The following is a 19,130-nucleotide window of genomic DNA, read 5'->3' as shown; positions in this document are numbered from 1 at the left end:
ACAAATACATATTGAGGCCTTTTTAGAACAGAAAAATAGGTAGGAATATGATAACAGTAAGTTTTATTTAGAATATTTTACATTTACGTATTTTTACTTTACAGAAAAGCAACGATGACCCTATGATTGCTTTGTAATGGGGGTTTAAATGAATTGTAACCCTAAAAAAAACTCGAGCTTTAAAGGTATTAAACTAATTATTTTCTTTAACCCTCAGGTCGCATTTGACGGAACACGACGTGTATGCCACCGATGCTGGCAAAGAATCGAAAATACCATCAGGCCGCCACCTGTACCACATCAAATGCAAGAACCAGATGTTGTGGAGCCACCAATGCAAGAGCTTCAAGTTGCCGAATACACTAGAGCTCCTAACACTCCTGGGCATTGCATTTTTAACTACTGTGTCAACGAGTCTCGTCATCGAATACCAGAGTGTATTAAAGTGCATATATTTTGCGAGTATAAATTGTACATTCCTAATGGCGCGCGAGTATGCAGAGAGCACTTGCAGGGAAATAATTGGGAAGAACTCCCTGAATTCTGCAATGTTACTCATAGCTTTACAGCAACACAGTTTAGTGACATTTGTGACATTCTGAGAGCTACTATCCAACGCGCAACTAGAATAGATTTTAGTGTGCGAGGTGCTTTATCCGACGATGAATTACACTTTTGGGTCGGACTCAATAATGAGCAGTTGGATATCATATTGGAAGAAACTTCTTCATTAACTCAAAACTGCATACAACCTAGAACAACGCTAGGCATATACCTGACTAAGCTTCGAAGTGGAGAACCAAATGAAAGATTAGCCACTTTATTTAATATGTCAAGAAGGCAACTTGAGCGGCATCCATCTAAGGCACGCGAATGCCTTACAAATGAATATGTCATCCTTCACTTAGGATTGGATCACATTGACCGAAACAACATGTTAGAGAGAAACTTAACTATTCCAAGGAACCTTTTTGGCAATGAACAAAATACAAAAGCAATTTTGATATGTGACGGGACTTACATTTACATTCTCAAAAGTTCCAACTTTTTATTTCAACGGCAGTCCTATAGTCTTCACAAATATCAAAATCTACTGAAACCATTTTTGATAGTATGTCCTGATGGCTATATAGTAGATGTGAAGGGGCCATACGCCGCGACAAAAACTGACGCAAACATTATGCAAGACTTAATGAATGATGACACGAACCCAATCCACTTTTTTTTAGAACCAAACGACGCATTTATATTGGACCGAGGCTTCAGGGATAGTTTAGATGACATAGAGGCACATGGCTATGAATATTATGTACCTCCAAACAAAGCTCGATAGGAGACACAACTCAGTACCGAGCAAGCCAATGACGCACGAGCGGTTACGATGTGCCGATGGGTAGTGGAAGTGGTGAATGGCAGGTTTAAGCGTGATTTTAAACTTTTGCGCCAAAAATATTTTAATAGAGCGCTGCCAAGTATGTTCAATGATTTTAAAATCGCTGCTGCCATTTTAAACCACTTCCACGTACCTATTACAGATAATGCACTCGCAGAAGAGTTTTTAGCTCAAATAAGAGCTAAAGTAGATTTGCCGAATCTTTTATATAATTATGTTGAAAGGAAGCGACTCAATTCCCGAAGGGCTAACTTTCAACGTTTGGCAGCTAATGAGCTAGAATCCTTTCCAATATTGTCAGAGGAACAAATAATTGTCTTTGCGTTGGGTACTTATCAATTAAAACTGGCAAGGTCTTACTGCGCTGAACACATTAGAAACGGCTTGTACTTAATAGAAGTTTATAGAGAAAACGATTTAGATGACTTGCCTGATTATGGGATGGATGAAGATGTATGGCTATTACGTGGACGTATCCAATCAAGACACGTGCGTTCAAGAATATACTATTGTTATATTTTAGTAAATAATAATGAAAATGAAAATAATCCCATAGTACAGCATTATTGTACATGTTTAGCCGGACGACGTACCATGGGCACTTGTGCGCATACTTTATCAATAATATGGTATTTAGGACACGCAAGACACACGGGATTTACTGCACCTGCAGCCTTCTTAAATGACGTAATCGTGGATGAAACATAAAACATAAATACTTATAAGAGGATTATGTACGTACCTACGTACCTATTATGTATGTACCTAGTAATAATATGCAATTGTAGATTTTGTTGACAATATATGACGTGACACGATTATTCTGTGTTTACTTTATACCTTCTACGTTCAATAACCAATATTTTTTTGAAAATAAGAAATATAATATAAGCAAGCAAAATCGATGGACAAAGCGGCCTATAACTCCGAATGGACAACGAATAGAAAAACGCCGCCATAGTCAATATTGTTCTACTAAGAAATACCTATCCAATGACGTTTAAATTATTGCTATTGGAGGGTTGTACCAGGTCCCGTGCTTTTTTGCCCATTGTCTTTTGTAGAATAACTTCCAATTGTAAACAATTTCGTACGTATATGGCAGCACATTTGATGACTTCACTACACTATCTAAAGTAAAACAATAACACAATCGTGACGGCGCATATAAGACATATATTTTGGAGTAAAAAAGATATTATCTGAAGATACAGAACAATTCCGCGCACGTTTCGAGAAACTGGAAATGGTACAAATACCGAGGTCCTTGACTTTTGTAACAAAGAAGTTGCGTCATAAATGTAGACTAGAAAGATAGATTAAGTAGGGTTTCCTAAAACCTCATAGTAAATTTCAAATTGAAATTGGGATATAAATTCCGAAAAACTCGGAAGTGCGAGCCCGAATTCGAACCCACGGCCTCTGCTTGATAGGCGATAGGTCAAACCATTAGACTACCACAGCTTCTTGCCAATAAATGGTTGGTCAAATAGTACAAAACGAATTTGTATAGATTGCATTAAAGAATCATTGATTGGTCATACAGTCAATGAACTTCATGAAATTTAAGAAATTTCCAGTCGAAGCGTTACGAAAACTTCTGGCGTCGAATGCTAGGCAAGATTCCGTTGTAGCCAAATACTTTAGTGTATTGTATTCCTCCAAATAAAATGCATAAGTAATTGGGCTTGATTAAATGACTTGTTTAAATGGGGCGCAAAAATGTTAATAAATAAAACCTGATGATACATATTTTTTGCTTGAGCAGAAAAAGTGAATTCCGAGAAGCAAATAACAAAACTAGAGATCGTATTTAAGAATGTGGAAAGTGAACTAATGCTACATCTAAAGCAAACACTAGGATTCGAAATTCTTACACAAAAAGACATCATAAAATAAAAGTGGTCATGTATACGCTTGTAGATTCCGATCAATGTTCAAAATTTGCCGTTTACGGGGTTTAAAGCTATAGCGAAACAAAAACTTTATACTAAAGTTTATAGAACTTCTACGTACTACTTAGGTGACAAAAACCCCTAGGGACCCGTTTATCCCTCTCAAGTGGTGTCGATCTATAATATTGTAAATAAATATGTTAAATGATAAATATAAATAAATGTCTATATACGACGAGCAAGGCCAAGAGTTTCTTTCTGATTCTTCTCAAAAGAATGTATAGAATAAGTAGTAGAGTTTAATCCATAGTTTCCTAAGAGTCCTAGGGTAGGATCCTCGGAAGCAATTGGGGGGCGTTGATGCTGTCCAGGGAGTGCTACCGTATTTGGAAAAAAAACCTAAACTATCTATATAAACTGTACTACAAATATATTTTTTTCCTTGTAACTTTTTGTGTTAAGTTAATATGAAAAAATACGTGTTTTCAATCATTTTTTGTGGTGGTGGACGTAGAAATTTTTTATTTTGCCTAAATGAGCGGTGAGCTAGAAAGTTTGGGAACCTATGATTTAATCAATTTGGCGGTTATAATTATATTAATACAAAAATCGAACACAAAGTAACATTCTTTCAATCTGACAGGACACGAACCTGCGTCTATATCATGCCAGGGCGATCGCTCTTCCAACTATAAACGAATAGCATGATAGTAAAATATTCATTTCATTCAATTTGACGATTTCCAATGTAATTTGCTTACCTATGAAATGAAGATGTATTTGAATTTGCTAAACTAATGCTAACGTTATAAACTAACATACATACAATATGTGTAAATGGCAAGGCTTATTTGGATTTGTTAAATCGAGACACAGACACAGCCGTGACATTTCAATTAGTGATTTTCTTATTAACTCTTGTAAATATTCTGATTAGTAATTGACTTGAACTTCTCGTTTAAGCAACACGGTTTTCGCGCACATAACTTAATTGCATATTGAACGCAATACACTTCGAAATTTACTGAGAATTCTGTGATCTAGGAGTCTCGAAAATCATCATCTTATTTAAGAGACCAGACTCTTGTTGGTGTAGCCTCAGTCAAGGAACTGGCTATGACCGTTAAGAGTGGACTCCTAACGGTCATAACCAGTTGTTTAACCTCTCTATAGTTGTTCACTTTGATCTTCTTTTTTATTTGTTCACTATACGCCATTCTTGGTCTGCTTCTCTTTATTTTCCCTTCTATTCTCTTCAAAATTCGTCATTACGCAACAAATGTCCAAACATTTTCCCCCATCTCCTCCCTATTGCATTCAAAAGACTTCTCTCCTCCCCAGCCATTTCCTAAACTTCCTCATTTGATCTCTTTTCAATCCATTTTATTCTTTCCATTCGCCTCCTGCACCACATTTCAAATGACTCCAATCTCTCTTTGTCTTTGTTTATTATTTTCCATGTCTTGCATCTAAGAGTCACACTCTATACTTGATGATATATCGATGACACCTAATACATCAAGAAGATGGTTTCAAAAAATGAGGCATCTTTGACGCGCAAAGCCGTAATATTGTCGCGGGATTATTTCGCTGCTTTGATGTAATAAGGTCACAACTGCAAAATTACAACTTTTCAGGAGAGAGGATTAAAGATCCTACGAACGAAATTAGTCGATAACGCTTTTATTTCAATTTTATTTATATTATTTTATTAAAATTTTGAAACTAATTTAATTATTATTAAATTAGTTTCAAATGGTTCGTATTATTTTATGACTATCGTGTGATAAAATACTTTTTGACATCACATGTTTTGACAACTTTATTACACCAAGGGCACTATTTTAAGACAGTTCAATGTTTTATTCACAATTAAATTCAGTACAGTCTCAATACAGATGTGTGTGTAATTGAAAAAATAAATTATTTGTTTATAGGCCGCTATTCTTGCAAGTGGGTTTCAAATTTCTAATATGAAAACTTTTCACGTCAGAAACAAGATAACAAGTACATAGTACTCTACCAACGCTAACTTTGACGACCTCCGTATTCAAGTGGCTTGCATACCGGTTTTCAATGTGTAGCCATCCCTGAGGTCACGGGTTCGATCCCCGGTCGAGTCAATGTAGAAACTAAATTTTCTATATTGCCTCGGGTCTGGGTGTTTGTGGTACCGTCGTTGTTTCCGATTTCCAAGTGCTTTAGTAGTAACGCTACTTTGGGATCAGAGCAACGGGCAGTCTTGGCCTCTACCATGAGATTACAATGACAGTTATCGCTAGCGGTCGCGTAAAATGTTACTATACAAAATTTTGTTTCTTCTTCTGACCTCTAGGGGCGACGTATAGTAGAGGTAGAGGCACTAATCATAACTAACGTAATCGACATTTTTAACGAAATTGAGTAATTAACATATCTTGAATCAACAAAACAAGATCTATAACCCCCTGTAAGCGGTTTTCTTATATCTTATTTAGTGTCAGTTTTATTGGTAAGCAAAATCAGCGTACATAACATTATTCAAAGAAAAAAATCTTTCAAGTGCCAATATCACGAAAATTAATAAAATGCATATGGGTTAGTTAGGACAAGGAGGGCAGAACGTACGTGATGTTGTCTAATATTTATTTACTAAAACTATGTGACCTTCACACATAAACTATTCCCATTAATAAAATAGACAAGCAAATTATACAGTAACGGTACAGTTAGTCACATCTGAATGAGCCGGTCGCGTCTAGATTCCAACGAAGAGACCTCCTTACTTTTTGTCGTGGTTTCTCTTCTGTACAACGCTCCGCTAATTGATTGGTTTGTTTTGTTCATAAAGCGTATATGCCTTATATAGATGGAAAAGTATGATTAAATAGTTTTGAGACATTTATTATTTTCTACTTTTAATTAATATTAATTTGTATTCTTTGATTTTGGACATAGATGGAAAAAATAAAAAGTTTTAAAGTAGTCTTTTGAAGTGAAACTAGTGATCCCTCGTTTGAGGTTTAGTCAGGACTGCCCTCATCGTCTTTCGTCCAAAAGAAAGTCGGCTAATTTTGAATTAGTAGCATACAATGATTGGTTGCTTTTTGTCAAGCGTAATTTTGACTCTGTTTTTCTCTTTTTTCATGTTATTACCTTTTCTTTTTGCCTTCGTCGAATAAATGGTTTGCTATTCTATTCTATTCATAATTTTGTTTTAGTCTATTAGCGAGCTTTACACAGACACTCTATCGCGCGTGAGACAACAATCGAGCGCGATTGAGCGCGCGTATAAAGACATTCGTTCGTAGAAAAAGGAGAAAGACCGCGCGATTGCGCTGATCAGTCTCGCGCGCATTCGCGCACTCGAACACGCGCCAGTTTCACGCGGTCGATCCTGCGCTGTTAACCTTTACACGGACGCTCTTTCCGTTGTAACAAAAACGAACATAAGCAATCGCGCGCGAAGAACGTTAGCTTAAAAAATTTCAAACAGATAGTCGCACATAATTGCGCGTGCAGGCTTTTCCACGCTCAATCCAGTACGATCCTGAACACGAGCGATAGAGTGACTGTATAATGGGGGTTAATGAGTCTGTCTTTGTGGCCATTGGACAACCATGGAGACGGGACGATGATCATCCATGGAGCCTGGACGCGAGACGAACAAGTAACGATGAAAAATAAAATTTATACAAATTTTAAGGAACAACACTTGATTAATAACCCGTTGATGGATGACAGTAAAAAGCATATGTCGATATTAAATAAAGATTAATTGTATACTTAAAGTTAAAAGTGACGCATCTATTTGAGGTCACTGATTCGTAATCATTGATTGCAAATAAATACCACGTAATTGAAAAGCAATTTAGATATACCTGTTTACTGAGGTAAATACAGTTTTTTAAACGAATTTACTACAGATATTAACGATAAGGAAATTTAGTGACGTCACCTAATTAGATATGTAATCATTGCGATTGAAATGAACTTTAACGATAATAACGAAATAAAAAATACGTAGAAAATTAAATAATTTTTTAAAAGTTTTTTCGGATCTAACATCGCTTATATTTGTGTTTTCAAACAAACTATTGGCCGTGGGCGTGAACTTGTAAAGTACCCGAAACCATATAAAATGTATGCAATTTAATTTAAAAAACAATGTTCGTCCAATCGCGAAGTCCTATGAATCAAATTAAAATAAATATGAAGAATTATAACTTTTGTATTAAAAATAAAAATCGACCTTAAAGGTTGCTTATCCCCTTTTTTATTGGAATTACATCTAAATGCCAAGTTTTATTGAAATCTATTTTTATTAAATTTGCCACCCTTATACGTGGAATATTTTCTAAACATTTAATTGAGACCAATACTGAAGTACCCTCTTTCCAACAAATAAAGAATCATCAAAATCAGTTCACTAATAATCGAAAAAAATACAGCCGAATTGAGAACTTTCTCGTTTGTGAAGTCGGTTAAAAATATCATACGAAACTAGAGCTGAATAGTGACGGTGTTTTTGAAACGAAAAATTTTTGGCATCCTATTAAAAATGAGTTGCAAACCATAAAGGATGCACACATACGCACAGCAAAATTACAGGTTTCAAACTCTATAGCTTTGCCGTGATTTAATATTGCAAGTGTTTCATTTACCAACGTTTATAAATCTCTACAGCCATTATATTTTGCACAATTTGTTGCAGCCATTCTATTCAAAAATATTTTAATTATAGTGTCAAATTGATTACTGTTACCTGGTCAAATGTTTGTATGCTTTACAACAGACAATGAGTGAATAATGGACTCAGTAAATTGAGTTTACCAAACAATATTGTAGAAAGCGGCTTTAAGGAATGTAATTGAATTTTCAATACGAATACAATGTAGGCTTAGATTAATTTGTTTGAGCGCTTTTTGTTTTCATTGTCCGTGTTTAATTGGAAGCATAATTTAAATTATTTGAACTGGTTTTCATAAACCATATCTTCATTATAATAAAGATAAATGTAAGAAATTTTGTAACAGGTTCTGTTTCTGGTATGACAGTATTGGCTTCTGTTTAAGTATGTAGAATAGCTATACCCAAAAACTTTGTTTTTGTGGCTATTACAGTGATATTTACATGGCTGCCTATTCACATACATTCGTAATGGTATTTACATAATCTCGCAAATTTACACGTTTCTAGGTTATTTGTCATCAATTTGTAGGATTATGGTTCTTTTTTCTTTAGTCTTTATTTTTTTATATATAATACTAGTGACAGGACGAACAAGTCGTGGGCCTGGTGGTAAGCGACGCTCCTGTTCATAACTGTTGCTTAGAGCTTTAAACCGCAAAGACCGAAGTGGCACTGCCACTGATCTTTTTATCTTTACTGAGAGAGATAATTTCACCAGCACTTACTCTTCAAAACCGAAACTCAGCAATGTTGACATTACTGCTTGGCGGCAGAAATAGGTAAGGTGGCAGCACTTCCCTAAACGAACTCTATCACTAGGAGCTCTACTGCTACTAAATAAAGATAAACTCGAAAATTTGTACGTTTCTTTAATGGTACGCACAACTTTTCGTTATTCTGACCACACTAACAAAGATTTTGCATGGAAAAAAAACAAAAATCGTGTTACTTGGTGTAATTAGACATAACATTTCTTAGGTACAATTATTATTACTAGTTAACCACAAAGAATAGATCGTAATTCAGATAACGTGACATGATAGTGGCCCTTTATTGGAAAAGTCATTTTATGAACGAGATGCGAGATATCTACAAAGTCGCTGGTCAGTGGAAGATTTTTGTTCACCTAATTTTTGTAGCAAACTCGTTCAAGTACGAAAACTTGAAATTCTATTGACCGCGATCATGGAAAGCGAGTTATTATCAAGAAATCATGATTAGGTTCTTTCCCAATAGCAGTTAGACATTTGTTATATGTTCTCTTGGCACAGAAAGCCCTCGATTTGATTTGAAACCGCCACGCAAAGTGCAACAGAACTAATTGAAGACAAATTTCTCAAGATTGAAACCGCAAGAACGCATTCGCACGAAGGGGGACAGTTGCAACCAAACAACTGTAAAAAAAAACCAAAACGTTGACTGTACTGTTACGTCGCATTCGTGTACAGTGATAATGAGGCCCAAGAGAAAGAACGATGTAACTTTTCCTTAATACCTGTAAATCTTCTGATCCCCTAACCGTCTCTTTTTAACATTATTTAACAAACTTAATCTTAATCCTGTGAGACGTAAAATTCGTTTTGGTTTGACTTCCTTGTTGCATCATTAGCGAAGATGTTTTTTTTATTTATACATCGATACATGTACATTTTACATTGGTAAGGGTGTTTAGTTACACAACTATTTAAATATGAAACACGATAGTCTTAATATTACAATGTATATAGGCAAAGAAAAAAGGACAAACTGAATATAACAATAAAATATCAGAATAAAAATGTCAACTGTAAACTGGCAACCGGTACTATTTCAATTTTGACAACTTTACAGATCTTTCTAATTTGTGGTTTACACGATGAAGAAAAAAAATGTTTGCGTCATTTATAAAGCATCTGGTTTATTAAATAAAAATACGTAGTTTACATACATACATGTGTAACAAAAATATTTAAAAACTACGTACTTTTATTTAATAAACCAGATGCTATATAATTGACGCAAATAATTTTTTTCTTCACCTGTAAAGTTGTCAAAATTGAGATAGTACCAATTGCCAGTCGATATACGTACATCCTAAATGTAAGGGTCAAATGTAGTATAAATTTTTGCAATTAATGCTAAAAATACTGCTAGTTTACTAGCTAATGATTGCTTTAAGAAACATTATAAGCCAATTTAATTTTTAATTACATTACATAAACACAATTTTCCACCAAAGCTGGAATTCCTTTACACTTTTCTGTTGAATACGTAAGAAATCTCTCAAAACCAAAAAAATCGGCTAGGGGATTAGGAATCTTAGGGCATCGAAAGTACATTACATTATATTAGTATTACATTAGTTGTTTACAGGAATTATGATAAAGGTGGAAATATAATTCAATTTGCAGCCCAAATCAGGCTTTATATTCGTTATATCAACAAACAAAATCAAATACAAAGAACAAACATTATTAAAACAACAACGACTAAAATAGAAACCCAATTTTAATTCATTTAGTTGCAAATCACTGCACCAATATTCTTAGAGCTCTTCTACATCGTTCTGTTTTTATGAAAAAGTCAAACATCAAGGCTCAAATGACAATGGTTTCTGCAATGATAATGATCAAGAATGGTGTCACGGGCGATTATCGCTTGCGCAACATGTAGTGGTAATGTCTGTGTCGTTCCCATGGGCGGTTCAGACCATTATAAGCTAATTGTCCACTGGAAGTGGGTAGATTGGCTTTGCATTTTTACTTTTGAACTCCGTAAATAAGTAATGTCTCTGTGGTTCTGTGGTTAGCCAATCCTCTCTTTTATGTATTCTAAATCTCTAATCACTGTACTGTCTAGGAATTTCAATGGACGAAAGAACGGAAACGAAAGAAGACTACGTTATTCTGATTCAGTCTTAGTTTGCAACAATGGATGTCTATAATCAATCATTAGCAGTAGAGCTCCTTGTGGAAGAGTTCGTCCAGGGAAGTACTGCCATCTTCCCTATTTCCGCCGCCAAGCAGTTGTCCATATCTGGTTTAGATTTGAGAATAAGGGTGCTGGTGACTTGTCAACTTATATCTCAAGGTGATGGGAGCAGTGGCAGTGCCCATTAGATCTTTGTTTTTGAAGCTCTGAGTATACATGCAACTGTTATGGACAGGCGTGTTGCTTACCACCAGATGCACGACTTGTTTATCTCGTCACTTTGTATCATAAAAATAATAGACAATTTCATACAATACAATACAAATATGTACAAGATACAAACTAAACATTTTCACAACAATAAGGATACAGCTAAATCGCAAGAAGGCGTATCCAAAACAAGCAGCAACAAGTTTACCACATCGCCGTTCTAGCATGGTCTCTCTCCTTGAATGCTAAAAGAAATCTCGGCTGCGCACGCGACGTTTTCACATGCCATGACTCTGTATGTACTTTGGTACGCATAGATATGCGTTCACACCTCTGAGTGACTTGTTTCTTTTTGTATTTCTTAGAAAATATAATGAGAAATTTAGTGAGAGTATCAATCGATTTAATGCTGTACTTCTAGGCACGTGTATGTTTTTTATATTTGTCACATACTTCTTTATAAAAAACAAACCAGTTGTTGAAGTTACGCGGTTTACACAGGTCGAGCAATAAAGTTCAAAATTTTTCCTTGTTATAGAAACGAATTGAGATAAATTGCACCCATTTCAGGCCGCATCCGCAAAATTATAACATTACAGGAGAAATGCTTAAACATTCCACGAACGAAATAGTAACTTTTTTTATACTTTAAAAGGAGAGTCATAAAATTTCACAAATACCTTATTTGTTCCATGTAGTTGGTATTATTTTGACGTATGATCACATGTGGCTTTATCATTCCAAGGGTTTGAAATGTAATGATGGAGCCATAAAAGTAAAAAGTGATGTGAAGTGAAGGGTTCAAAATGTTTTGATAAATACTGATGTAAATATTTTAACAGTTATTTTCGTATGATAAATACAAATATGACCTTGATTTACGTCCTTCATCGTCATCATCCAAAGCCCGACTTCACCCAATGCTGGGTATAGGCCTCCCGTAGTTTGTGCTATCCTTTGCTAGTGTCAGTCATCTACTGTTTCTATATCCATTTCTTGGCCACCAATCGGTTGTCGCCTTACTCCACCTGTGTTCACCAGGTTTCGCAACATGTCCTGCCCAGCTCTATGTTAAACTCGTTATCCGACCTCCTATGTCCTGGACCATAGTTCGTCTACGGATTTCGGAATTTGAAACTCGATCTATAGAGAGCATGACTCGCTGTGCGACTCTCATTCTGTACACAGCCTTCTGTGTGAGGAGTGACAAGTAAGCGATCTCGTAGGGAGTGACAAGTTCCTTCAGAATCCTAAAAACGATGTTTCAAAGTTCACATTGTTGGTTGTTGGGAAAAAAATTGAAGTTTATATTGATGATGATCCAATTAACATTCCAGTCTCGATCTTTCGCTGGTTTCTTTGGTTTATTTCACATGCAATGCAAACAAAACAAACGTGTCAAATGCTTGTATGACTCAACTACAGACGACTATGGATTATTTAGCCCTCGCTAATACTCTGCCATAACCTATAGTGTTTCATAGTACACTAAATACTAACAAACAGACATACATCTGAGCGAATATGACTGTTGAAAAACAAATGAAAATCGAAAATATTTATTTTGTGCCAACGGGATTTAGCCTTTTGTTATACAAGCAAAAGTCATATTTCATATTATATTTATGACAATATTAAAAAATTAGACTTTAAGGTCAGATATATGACAATGTATGTCAAACTGATTGACACCTATGAAACAGAATGCACTAAACATAATCTTTATTAAAAGGATACACGATCTAAATTTGAAAATACAAATGCCCGACAAACTTTGCCAACTCAATGATTTCCATGTAGTTTTTGTAACAGAGGAATAAAGTTGAATATTTATTGTGTATAAGTGATACGGCGCGATTCGACAGTTACTCGAGTGTTAGGTCAGGACAATGGACTGGTTAAATACCTGTTTCTTGCACTTGTAACTATGAGGAACAATATTTGATATTTTGGCTCGTATAGTTGGGTTCGTTTAATATAGTCAATGTGCTATGCGTATGGACCTATTTGATTAAAACCGACTTCATTTCAATGAAATTAAGCTGCACTTACAATTGTTTTTCAAAGAATTAAATAAAAAAAACTAATTTATCTTCCCATATTATATGTATAATAACATTGAATTATTAAATAATATTCAATAGTTTTTCAAATTTTATAATTGCTTTAATCCTTCGTTGCATTCAAGCCCGTCTAAGATGTTAAAGGCAAGGAGGTGGCTGAAAAACAGCGCTGTCTGCGAGGACAACGGTTCCAGGCAGCACCTCATTTTGTCCTCTGACGTGTTTGACGTACCGTTTATTTTTTTTGGCTTAACATATTATTTATGTCCAAAAAGTGTCATTGTGGCAATAAAGAATTTTTGTATTTGTATTGAATTTCAATAAAAATACACTTTACGTTCTTTATTGCATTGTATATTTCTGATGTTACAAAACACTGAATGTCGCGATAGTGTGATGCTGGTCTTAAGATAATACATTATTTTGTTCTATTTAAGACCTTCAAATTGTCGCCTAATCTTACCATATTCCCGAGTGCTAAACATTTTATTTACAAGACAAAATTTTGATTTCAGATCATTCTTTTCCATGCCACCGAAAGAGCTACAAGCACATATACTTAAACTAAATACTTTATAACTGATATAGCAAAACCAATAACCGCAACATTTTACAAAATAATTATCCATAATTAGATTTCTTCAAACACACCGTACATAACCAAAATAGCCATAGAAAGCCAATTATTACAACACTTTCGAATTTCACCATTTCACTGTCCATCGCATAAGCGAGCGCTCCATAGATTTCGAAATTCACCTTTGTTCGAAAAACGACCTTAAAAACCGCTATAACACAATAAAATTTAAATTTAAAATATTTCATTGTAGGGTAGCATACCGCAACAGGGCCGACCACGGCGAACTTACCACGACCAAATTGAGGACGTCATAAAGAAAGGCCCAGGTCAAGAGTACTCATAAGAGACGAGTGTGTATGAAAGCATTTATACGCGCTGATCAGGCGAAAGATATGTGTCAGAATCGTAGCAAGTCGACGGCTGTAGTATATGCTCCCGACGGGAAAAGATCATGTAGTGTATATGTATGTAGCTAATATCGACCTGCTGGTACAGCAAGGTGCGCGTGCAGATTACAAAATTGACCACTACACTTTTTAGTAGCAGTAGAGCTCCTTGTGAAAGAGTTCGTCCAGGGAAGTACTGCCATCGTACATGATTCGTCTAATATAATGAATGTTAGTCCAATGTTGACAAATTCGGTACGGTTTATTATATTTTTTATAGATTGTAATTTAAATGTTTTAAATGTTTTTTAAAAGAGCATCCTAAAAATATTTGCTGCTAAGCTTGATATGCCGATGTTGCGTCATTTCCTCCAGGTTTTGGTGAAGTGATGTGGCAGTCGAGCTCCTTGTGAAGCAGTAGAGCTCCTTGTGAAAGAGTTCGTCTAGCGAAGTACTACCACGTTACTTATTCCTGCGCCAAGCAGTAATGTGAGCAATACTTCGTTCCGGTTTAGAAGGGTAAGGGTGCTGGTGAAATTACAGGCACATGGGACTTTGTTAAGAGTTTCATTTTTGCAGAGTAAGCATTAATTTAAGTTATTTACGGACTGATAACAATAGATTCCAGTAAATCAATTAATTTGGTTGCCACGATGTTCACGCGGATTTGGTTTGACCACTAATTTACCAACTTGGCAACTTCATAACGTATGCTAGTTACGCGTAATTGCACTATCCCCCACGATATGGCTATTCAAATGTCGATTCAAATCAAAAACAAGACATTGACTTGTCAACCTCGCGTGTAGGTGAATAGAGAGTGCATCTATTATTGAACGAAAGCCTTTATTGAGGAGCTTGTATGGGCCGAAAAGAATGGTAATTTTCGAGTTGAAACACGGCAACATACCGTCATAAACGACCGTAAAGGCCTTAGTCGTTTTGTTTCGAATGCTATCATGCCTCTGAGAGATTCCTACAGTACATTTATCTTTGAAAAGCCTTTCTTTGTTTTCTTGACGTTTTCCTTGGATTGTGTAGATTTCAAAAGCGAAAATAGTTTCATTTTTGAAATCTACACAATGACGTATAAATCGAGCCAACTAGTATTTTCAGTTTTAAATGTTCTAAGTATGTTTGAAAAATTATTATGTTATTTTGAAACTGCTATACTAAACATCACATCCATAAGTCCGTGTTGAAAATTTGAATATGAAAAACCGGGAAAAAAATTATAGGTTTTGTCATTGACTTGACTAGAAGAAGACAGTAATTTAAAAAAAATGAGTAAGAAACTTATTATACTGACGTCACAGCTATATTAAAGCCCTCAGTAAACTTTCATCAACTTATAAAATACTTCTGCGTAGGCGCAAGCTCAGAGCATTAAATATGTGAACAAACCGCTTTAAAACTAAATTCGGAATACATTAACACACATGACTGGCCAATTTGGTCTCGTTGCCTTGACTTGCATTAAAAAACAGTTACTACCACACTTCATCAAGCAATATTAAAAACATGTTTGAAGTTTGTATAGTTGATACCCTATGCCGGCTAGATGGATGTGAATTTAAATGGTGTTAACAAAATAAACGGAGACTGAATCTTTTAAGTGCTCTTCTCAATTAATTGAACACCACTCTGGGACACGAAGACATGAAGAGATACTAGCAACAATGAAAGTGAATTGAAGTATATTGAAGTCAAAATTGAAAGTCTAAGAAGCAAAACATAGGTAGAAAAACGAATTAAATATCTTTTACGATTATCAGGTTAAAGTAACAGGGGTACACGTTGATCATAATTATCCCATAAAAACAGTTTACAGTTGAAATTACTAGTGTGAGTCTTTGATTGAGTTAACATAACAGAACAGGATAGAATAAGTTTTATTCACGGCTAAGACGCCTTGGTTCCACTTGTTAGTAATACAAAAAGTAAATTTAAATGTAAAACTATTCTTAATAGCTAGTATATATAGTATAGTATATATATAATAATGACCAAAACACAAGATGTACGAGTAGCTCGAGGAATCGACTTTTATTTATATAATATCAAGTGACGGGACGAACAAGTCGTACACATGGTCGCAAGCGACGCACCTACCCATAACAACTGCAATGCCACTCAGAGCTTTAAATTGCAAAGATCTAAGGGGTACTACCATTGCGCCCGTTACCATGAGACATAAGTTGACAAGTCCCATTTGCCTGAATTTCACCCTTACCCTTCAAAACCGGACCACAGTGATGTTGGCATTATTGCTTGGTGGTAGAAATGCGTAAGGTGCTTCACAAGGAGCTCGACTGCCACTTCACTTCACCAAAACCTGGATGAAAAGACGCAACATCGGCACATCGAGCTTAGCAGGAAACATTTTTAGAATGCTGTTTTAAAAAACATTTGTTATTATTGCCTACGGTATGTTAAACTCTTTAAAAATGTAATAAACCGTACCGAAATTGTCAACATTGAACTAGCATTTATTATATTAAACGAATCACGAATACACAAAATTATTGATCACTCAACGACAGTCGTAATCTACGATACGACTTAAACGACAACTAAGTACAAAAGAAAATAGGTCACTAAGAACGCAAGAAGACCACGCACCGCATTTAAGTTTAATTGGTCTCTACCGCCACGACTATCAAGCAATTTCTCAAAAATAAACCAAAAAAACTACTGTTGATGGCCGTGGAAAGTTCCAATTTGAACATAGCATATATATTTCATATGATAGCGAGTGTCGGGACGAACAAGTTGTGCGCTTGGTGGTAAGCGACAGGCCCCTCTCTATAGCAGTTCCAGTGCCACTTTAAATCGCAAAGATCTGAAGAACACTCCTACTGCGCACGTCAGCTTGAGATATAAGTTGACAAGTCCTATGTGCCTGTTATTTCAACACCACCCTTATCCTTCAAAACCGGAACACAGTAATGCTCACAGTCTTTCACACGAGTTCTACCGCTGCTAAATAGCATGAAATATTTCAAAAATAAATTGAAAAAGAAAATCGGTTAATGGTGGTGGAAAACTGACAAAACTATATTTAATATTATAACGGAAAATAAAAACTAAAATAACGTTCTTAAACTTTCCGTCGTCCTTATAAAATTTTCTCACGGTTTTGGCGATTTATATCAAACGTTTCCGGAAATCGTTATCGACCAAAGGTTAATTTAAACAGTCTAGCGCTTGTGACTATTAACTGTATCAGAATATGGTAATGTCGAATCAAGCCTCGTTCGATATAATCCTCCTGTCACAAGGTTCCAAATCCTAAGTTTTTTCACACCTTGCACCTATAATATAATTTTTAGCCACAATAATTTTCATTAAGTATTTAAAATTAACTACAACGGGTATTATACAGCGAAAACAAAATATTATTTTACTTAAATAAAGCTTTTCAAGTCCCTAAAACAAATAAGAACGACAATAAATTTTTTCTGATTATTGCTCGATTGCCAGTTGCAAATTTTGCTTAATTGACGACACCCGGAAGCAAATTAAGAATAATAATTTCAAAGGATTACACGGCTCATTAACCAAATGTGTAATTGATGCATTATACCACGTTTCGCAAGTTTTTTTGGAAACATCAGAGCGCAAAAGTTAAAACATGTAACAAGGTCTTTAGGACACGCAAGGCAACAATTTCCATACAAATGATGGTCACTTTCGAAATGGCGTATTGTTCTTTTCAGTTCGAACGCTATTGTTTTTCGATACACTAAAATGTGTACTCTCGACACGCGATAATACGGATGTATAAGAAATATAAACAAACCTAATATAAATTGGTTACGTTTGTTTACTTTTAAGAGCTGAGGTAACCTGATAGGTTCCCTTCCCATTTGAGAGCTCAAAAGTCCTATGGCTTTAATCTCTAAGTGAAATACATTTACATTAATTTAAAGCTTCCCGATTTTCAGACATTATTTGAATTTAATATCGATACTTAATCGTTGTGTATAAATGTGTTTTATTATTATTATATATAGCTAGAACGGCTAGGAGATGTTGACGCTCGCCTTTTCAGTCCCTTCGAGACGTCGAGTATATTTCGAGACCATAGACGTTGCAACACGTCCGAAACGTAAAATTTAAATACATTTTGTAAATGTTTTTAACGCATATCACGGATAATGTGCGACGGAATACAAGAAATCATTCCGCCATTACTATTCTATCGTTCGGGGTCTAGACATAGGTTAAGGAAAGAAATAGAAATAGGTTTTTTTTCTATTTCAACGCATCTTATTCCGTTAAACACAAATTTATGATAGGATAAGCAACAGATTACAAAGTAATAACAATAATAAATCCTAGACAGCCACGCCAAGTACCAGGTCTCAAAGTATGAAATTCCCTCTATAACGAGTACCAGAGCAGCTACGGAATTCTCTGCTATGCAATATATACGCATACTATTTAATTATACTAATACTTCACGTATTGTACGTTTATAGATATTAATAGTCGCTATTGTTACTTCGTCGTCGATATGTGGTTTTAGTATGTAGTAGTGCCCAACAGTTTCGTCTTGCAATCTCTACATAAGCCCTTTGCAAAGAGCAGGGATCAAAATGCATTGCATCACTCGCTTAGTCACGATCTTATCTCAGTTGCCATTTACCACATTAAATATGGAATAGTGGCGACCGACAAATCGACCTACATATTTCGACTTAACAACTATATTTATTCATGTTACTTAGTCGCTTTGGTAGAGTAATGTCGTGAGAAAATCTAGAATAGAATATAATCACTTGTGTCATATTATCAATGCTGCAATTTTTAGTGTAACATTTAAAATCAGGGTTCTAAATTATCAAAGTATACTTATCAAGGTATATATCGCTATGAACCCTGTTTAAAACGTAAAGTAATAATATGATCGTCATTAAGTAATACGATTTTTTTACAATACCAATTGAAGGAACGAACAAGTCGTGAACCTGGTGAGCGACACGCCTGTCCATAACATGCAGTGCAACTCACGAGTTT

General features: G+C 35.2%; 2 protein-coding genes across 2 annotated transcripts in view; one reads left to right on the top strand and one right to left on the bottom strand.

The window, feature by feature from the left end:
* LOC113234185 overlaps positions 1-19,130 on the bottom strand; it is a 278,589-nt gene that overhangs the window by 238,246 nt on the left and 21,213 nt on the right. The gene's annotated exons all lie outside the window — the stretch shown is intronic.
* LOC113234039 lies at positions 305-1,333 on the top strand. Its single transcript, XM_026469263.1, has one exon. It carries the CDS (start codon positions 305-307, stop codon positions 1,331-1,333), a length of 1,029 nt encoding a protein of 342 aa, XP_026325048.1.

Source organism: Hyposmocoma kahamanoa, unplaced genomic scaffold (genome assembly GCF_003589595.1).
Source record: "Hyposmocoma kahamanoa isolate Upper Pololo Valley unplaced genomic scaffold, ASM358959v1 81, whole genome shotgun sequence".
Taxonomy (NCBI): Eukaryota; Metazoa; Arthropoda; class Insecta; order Lepidoptera; family Cosmopterigidae; genus Hyposmocoma; species Hyposmocoma kahamanoa.
Note: the sequence above shows the minus strand (reverse complement) of the source record. Positions and strands in the feature narration are given on the sequence as shown.